Below are 7,179 nucleotides of genomic sequence, written 5' to 3'. Positions count from 1 at the left end.
TGTCCTGATATGAATGACGTATAAGAACCTATAATATACTGTAAACAGGATTACATATGGAGTATGGTAATATATAATATAACCTCACATAATGTCATTGTCACCTCAAATGTCCAAGCGTAGACAAAAAAGAAAGCAAAAAAGAACTATACTGCGGAGGAATTTTCCAGGCCCACTATAAACGAGTCCAATGCGTTGCCAAGAGGAGTAACAACGTGCATGTACTTAATATACCATACTCCGATCCCCAATTTTTCCCGACATCGGCTGTAAGGCCGGATTTTAGTTATATTCTCAGACTGCATGAAGCATAGAACCCTTCTTCTTTTATCTTCTTGCATATAGTTGGAGCTAGTAGGCATATACTATATTATGATACTATTATACTATACTAATAGAGAAAAATATACCCGTGTCCACGGAACATAGATTTAAAAAAAACCATCAGTGGAGACTGATTGATAAAATTTGAAAAAAACAAGGGAAATTACGGAGACTTGGCAAAAAAATAGATCAAGCGAGGGCTTCAGAGACCTTCAGGATCCACTTGGTCAACTTATCTGATCCGCTCAGATTTCCGGAGACAAGGCATATAAAGCCTTTTTCCTTCCCTGCATTTTCATTTCTTTTTCTTTGGATTTGAAAAGCTTGGAAGCTCCCCCGAAGCTCTTGGATTTCCTCTTTCGGCTGTATATATACACCTTTTTTTTTTCCCTTTCACTTTTCACTTTAATTATGGAGTCTGTTACCCGCAAGGAGCTCTCCTTCCTCGACATGGTGCCAAGCACCTCACCCCAGTCAGCTCGGTCGCTGTTGCGACCAACTGGCGCGGATGAGATGCATGATCTGCTCTGTGTTGGATTCGGCCCAGCTTCACTTGCTGTCGGTATTGCCCTGAATGACGCTATGGACCCCGCCCTCGGTGCCTCCAAGGACCCCAACTTCAAGCCTAAGGTTTGCTTCCTGGAGAAGCAGAACCAGTTCGCTTGGCACTCTGGGATGCTGGTCCCGGGCTCGCGCATGCAGATCTCCTTCATGAAGGATCTCGCTACTATGCGTGATCCCCGCAGCAGCTTCACTTTCCTCAACTATCTCCACCACAAAAACCGTCTCGTCCACTTCACCAACTTGGGCACTTTCCTGCCTGCCCGTGTGGAATTTGAGGACTACATGCGCTGGTGTGCCCAACGCTTTTCCAACGTTGTCAACTATGGCGAGGAGGTTGTCGAGGTCGTTCCCGGCCCCACCAATGCTCGTGGTGTCGTCGACTTCTTTACCGTCGTCTCGCGCAACACTGGTACTGGCGAGATCTCCTCCCGCAACTCCCGCAAGGTCGTCATTGCCCTCGGCGGAAAGGCGAAGATGCCTCCTGGTTTCCCCCAGGATCCCCGCATCATGCACTCCTCTAAGTACTGCACTCACCTGCCTCAGATGTTGAACGACGATATGGCTCCTTACAACATTGCCGTCGTTGGCAGTGGTCAAAGTGCCGCCGAGATCTACCACGACCTGCACCGTCGCTACCCCAATTCACGCACCACCCTTATCCTCCGTGACACCGCTTTGCGTCCTAGTGATGATTCTCCCTTGTACGCTTTCCCCCCAAATACACAGCTCCATAGATTCATACTAACTTTTTTTTTTGCTTTTTTTAGTGTGAATGAAATCTTCAACCCCGAGCGCGTTGACAAGTTCTATGAGATGAGTGCGGAGGAGCGCAAGAAGCGCATCGCCATCGAAAAAGCCACCAACTACAGCGTGGTTCGCCTGGAGCTGATTGAGTCCATCTACAACGATATGTACCTGCAGCGGGTGGAGAACCCCGACGAGACACAATGGCAGCAACGCATCCTTCCCGAGACCCAGGTGGCCCGGATCGAGCACCACAATGCATCGAACCGCATGCGCATCCACGTCAAGTCGGTCAACAACGAGAGCGGGGGTAAGGAAGTGTTGGATGTCGATGCCCTGATGGTCGCGACGGGCTACCTCCGCGACGCGCACGAGGAACTCCTCGAGAACGTGCGCAGCTTGCGGCCCGCCGGCGCTTCGGCCTGGAACCCCGGCCGTGATTACCGTGTTTCGCTCGACGGTGCCAAGGTCAGTGCCCAGGCTGGTATCTGGCTGCAGGGTTGCAACGAAAAGACCCACGGTCTGAGTGATTCTTTGCTGTCGGTGCTGGCCGTGCGGGGGGTGAGATTGTTAGCTCCGTCTTTGCGGATCAGTTGGCTGGCGCTCCCTTGGTGCAGGACACCCGGGTGCGCGCTATGCTGTGAAGAAAAAAAAGGCGTGAAACAAAATGTGACATGATCGTTGTTTCGTGTCTCGGGTTTGCTTTTGGGAAGTGGGCCGAGATTCTTTTTGGAAAATGTGTCTGGCGAGACAGCTCTCGATGATTCCCCCCTCCCTTCGCTGTTCTGGGTGAAACATTTAGACATCCTGTGTATTTAGAGGTTCTTTTTATATATATTTTTTTTTACTTTGCGTTAATGATGAGCTTGTTCAATGATTTTCTTCAACGTTTTTTTTTTCTATACGTACAATACCAACCTTGGTACCTATCGGCCTTACCTCATCAGATCTTCAGGCACTTAGGATCATCCCTATATACTCCTAGGCAAGTAACAAGTACCGAAGCATGTCCCGACCTGTAAGTGGAGTAAAATTGGCGTACTCCGTACACACCGATCGAAAGTACGGTAAAAACAGCTCTTAATCAAACATCAATATTTCCTTGGCAAGTGCGGGACACAATGAAATTCAAAAAATCAAAACTCACGCGCTGATCGGTGCCGATCCCAATCCTGAAAGATATCTGGATACGGAGTACAGAGTATCGGAGTATACTACGGAATATCTCTAGATTGCCTGACATTTTCTGTTTATTTCCATCGCTTTGGGAAATTCAATGGTCAAAAAACACAAATCAGATAAAAGTAAGTGGGTCCTGCATGGATCAGATAACTTGAAATTTTTATCTGATCGGGCTTGGCAGTTTGCTTTTTTTTTTTTTTTTTTTCTTTGTCTTGGTATATTGAATTTTTTTTTTTTTCCAAAAAAGAAAATTTAGGCTGGGCTTGACTGTAACTTCTCTTCTATACTCCGTAGAAAATATACGATTGAGCCCAATTCTGCACTAAGTAAAAGTGGCTTCTTAGAGCTCCGTCACCTGCCTAGTTGAGTCGTTAGCGAGATGGAGCCTGCATACGCACTGTTATGACTTTGTATTTTGTATATCTGTAAATTTGTACATTTGTAAATTTGTAAATCCGTAATTTCATTCTTCCGGAAACCCTATGCATCGTACGATGTTATAGATCTTGTATTCTCCCCTGAAGAATTTACCCTATTTCCCAACGTATTCGCCCGCTTGTTTGTCTCCATAGGTCCATAGGGTACCCGAAAGATTAGATCTTCCCCAATTTCTGAGTTTTGGCAGCTTCTTCGGCGATATCGGATGTGTCCAGAGTGGGAACTGCTATCTGATGTCTCCTACCGAGGTAGGTTTCAGATTGTGACTCGGACTTGTTTCGGGCTCCATTATTAAAATCCCGTTGGATTAGCATTTTATTGCCTATTCTGTAGGTGTCTAGGTAAGATTTAGATCACGGTACCTTGTGTAATCGAAAAACTTTGGAATACTGTAATCGTTTGACCGCTATGGAGTTCACCAGAAACATCAGGCCACACTGGAGCCTCGGCCGTCAAAACATTCCTCTCGGGTCCCTGAAAGGCTGCAGCCCTGCCAAGCTCATCTGAAGTCACTGCCGCCATCCGCTTGGCAAGATCGCAAGCTACAGAAAGTACCTCAGTGTGCGCTGGCATATGCACCTCCAGAGCTCCCATGCAAGGTACGTTTTATATTTTATACTGTAATGCGTAATGTAAAGCATAAAATTGTCATGTGCAGTGTACATAGGTACCTAGACGTAGGCAGACCTAGACCCAGCTGGACCAATCGGTCCGTTCGGACGGGATAGGACTGCCCTTCCTAGGTATCATTCCAGAAACGCCCAAGGGTCCGGCACTCGGCCTTTATGCAGTGTATTGGTGGTCCGCTGCAGGAACCAAAGAAAATGATCTATCTTATCTGATGGGAATGTGAGACTGTGGAGATGCTGGAGGACCTTGGACGCTAAGTGGGTGTCATATATACCCGATGGAATATTGGTTCCTATTGCCGCTCAAGAGCCAAGTCATCTCCCGTAATAGTATAGTGAAAGAAACCTTGAAATCATTAATGTTTAACCTCAACTGTACGGGATCCTTTCTAAATGCAAAATGCAAACATTTGGTCGTGCCACGTGCCCCGATAATGCAACATCGCGCTGATTTGCATAATAAAACACTGGGGTAGAAGGATATCAATGCAAACAACGCTCAGAGCTCGGATCATCTTACACCATGCGTTCGGGGTCCTCGCCAGCAACGCTGCGGTAGCCAGGCCCCTCGCCGGACCGGTTGCCAGTGTGCATGCGCATTGGAGTTTCGTACATATCGTGATAGTTGATCACCTCGCCGCCGAGCATCGCCGTCCCGGTCTGGCGCTTGCCAAAGAGCGGAGCCGGGTCACACCAAAAGTCGCGGCAGTTGGTGACGACACCGCGGGAGAAGGGGTTCCGGGGACGAGCCGCCTGAGGCCCGTCGCGGAGACCGTCCTTGGCGGTTGTCCAAAAAGCGTCGATTCCGAGAAGAGATGACCACTGTTGGATGCAGCCATGTTTCCGTCGGGGTTCGGATGCGCCGCGGAGGGCCGGGTTGGGTCCTTGTCCAGAAGCCGAAAGACCAGCAGCTTCCATTGACGTGGTTCCGGCGGTCATGGCCGATGCAAAGGCTTGGGAGCTTGGGTAGGACCGGTCGATTTGGTGGCCTCGCATATTCTCATAGGTTGTCTGGTTGCGAGAGATCTGGACGAGCTGAACGGCGCACAGCATCGTGACCCAGACCAGCTGGAGGGTAATCCACACATTAAGAACCAAAGTGAAGGGATCGCGAGAGGCGTAGTCACACAACGTGTCATTGATGACATTGCAAGTAGGATTGGTAGGAGCGGGTAGAGAATTGATATCTGTCACCATGTTAGTTGACTGATCCGAGGCAAAAAAGATCACCAGTACTCACAGGCAATAGTCAGCTGCACAAACAGAATGATGCCAACTTCGAGGGAGACTATATAAAGAACAAAATGACGGAGATTGTTGGCTCCAACACAGTTATCAATCCATGGGCAATGGCTATTCGAAAATTAGTGGTCAGATCAATAGAAATTTCTCACGACACATACTGATCATGCTTCGCAACGCAGCGCCCACACCGCCGACAGTGCCTGCTCCGGAGTGGCTTTCTTGCCATACAGGGGATGCAGAAATTCTCTTCGTCGAACTTCCACTGCTCGAATAGTTCCTTAACAATCTCTCTCTGTTGGTTCCTACTGCTCACTTTCGGAACATAACCCGGGTCCTGGACCATGGCAAAAATGTAGAAATAAGTAGTCAAGCAGAAGAAGACCGCGAACAAGATGTTCAGAATCGGAGATGACAAATAGGTTGCTGGCAGCACCTTGAAAACATAGCGGAAGCCAACCCAAAACAACGTGCCAGCAAAGACGCCAGCAAGATACGGTGTTTTATGTAGCACACGATATTCCATAGGCCCCTTGTTCGCAAATTGCTGTGCAACGTACTGCATGCCGAAGACTGTCACTAACACGAGGGGCACAGCAACAAAAATCGACAGGTTACTAAGCATCCAGATGGCAACCAGAATAATTAAGAAAGGCCAGAGGAAGAAGAACTTAGCCATGATGCTCTTGTTGCGTACGAAGTTTGAAAGGCCTAGAGGCACCACTTTTTGGGTGCCATCCGGTTCAAAGCCGCGCTCGTTGAGCGCGCGGTACCAAACCCTCAGGGTGTTCATTTCCTGAGCCACAGTAGCAGGTGACTTTCCATCGCGGGTCTTTGCGAAACGGTCAGTGCCGTATTCAAGCAACTTCAAGACACAGGGCATCGAGCCCTTGACCAACGCCCAATGTAGCGGCGTCAAACCACCTTCGTCTACGGCGTTTGCATTGGCGCCCCATCGCAGGAACAAGTCCACACACGCAGGATACCCCTTGTACGCAGCCCACATCAGTCCAGTATGCCCTTGTTGGTCAACAACGTCCACGGGGATCTCCTGGTGTAAAAGCAGCACGACTAGGAAAGCGTTGCCATCGATGGTTGCGAGGTGTAGAATATTGTATCCTTGGACGTCCGTCAGGAGAGGATCGCCTCCATTCTGGAGCAGTAGGTTCACAATATAATAATGACACCGTTGTGCAGCCCACATGGCTGGTGTGGCCACCGATTCTCCTCCTTTGGCGTTGACGTCGGCTCCGGAGTCGATCAGGAATTTACACATCGCATATTGATTGTTGATTGCTGCCCACTAGAAAAAAGAGAAGTCAGTAAACAGATCCCATGTTATATGTGCTAGGTTGTAACGAACATGCAGTGGTGTAATCCCCTCTTCATCGCGGTGGTTTGCGGTGAACTTTTTGGCCGTGAACAACTTCTGCATGGTGCCAATCTCCCCCATCCGAGCCAACTGCATCACATCCTCTCCCAGAGGAATTGAGCCTTTAGGAGGATCGGGGCGCAAGCTCTTCATCTCCACATCATTTGGAGTGGGTGTCCCGTTGCCATTTGAGGCGGAGGTGGAACCGGAGGTCTGGCCCGGGTCCTGGGGTTCTGGGGAGGATTTGGCAGACATTTTGTGTCTACTGTTGAATAGGTATTGGGTATGGATCGAATGCCACTCGGGGGCTGGGAAAGGAGACTCGATTGGACTGTTATAGGACGGTAGTCTAAAAGAACATCGTGGTTCCGTCGGCGCATCCACTGAATTTTTCAAGGGTATAAATGGTAGAAGTAAATGGTAAAATGGTAAACAGATTCAAGGTCGAAAGGGCTTGGGAATTTGCGGAGACGCTAATCTAATCGAGAGACGTCGTATGTTGTACACTATGATATATTCTGTACTTGATGAAGTAGATGTATTATTGTTCTAACATGCTCCTTTTTTTCTGGACCTGATTACTCAGCCACAGGCAGCCGCATTTTGCTTCTCGATCTTTATGTGTGTACGTATAGTTATAAACCCATTGTTGAAAATGGTTACAGCCTCTACTCTTTTCTTACT

General features: G+C 48.5%; 2 protein-coding genes across 2 annotated transcripts; one reads left to right on the top strand and one right to left on the bottom strand.

The window, feature by feature from the left end:
* Positions 1-735: 735 nt before the first annotated feature.
* N7517_007936 (FAD-dependent pyridine nucleotide-disulfide oxidoreductase) lies at positions 736-2,276 on the top strand (the record flags this gene model as incomplete). Its single annotated transcript, XM_056725666.1, has 3 exons — positions 736-1,589; positions 1,656-2,193; positions 2,226-2,276. The coding sequence occupies 3 exons, from the start codon at positions 736-738 to the stop codon at positions 2,274-2,276; spliced, it is 1,443 nt and encodes a 480-aa protein (XP_056576517.1).
* A 2,121-nt stretch (positions 2,277-4,397) lies between these two features.
* N7517_007935 (ankyrin repeat domain-containing DHHC palmitoyltransferase family protein) lies at positions 4,398-6,750 on the bottom strand (the record flags this gene model as incomplete). Its single annotated transcript, XM_056725665.1, has 4 exons — positions 4,398-5,068; positions 5,122-5,234; positions 5,285-6,426; positions 6,487-6,750. The coding sequence occupies 4 exons, from the start codon at positions 6,748-6,750 to the stop codon at positions 4,398-4,400; spliced, it is 2,190 nt and encodes a 729-aa protein (XP_056576516.1).
* Between the last annotated feature and the right edge of the window lie 429 nt (positions 6,751-7,179).

The sequence above is a fragment of the Penicillium concentricum genome (genome assembly GCF_028827145.1).
Source record: "Penicillium concentricum strain IBT 3081 chromosome Unknown utg000003l_segment0_segment0, whole genome shotgun sequence".
NCBI classification, from domain to species: domain Eukaryota; kingdom Fungi; phylum Ascomycota; class Eurotiomycetes; order Eurotiales; family Aspergillaceae; genus Penicillium; species Penicillium concentricum.
This window is presented reverse-complemented; position numbering and strand designations above follow the sequence as displayed.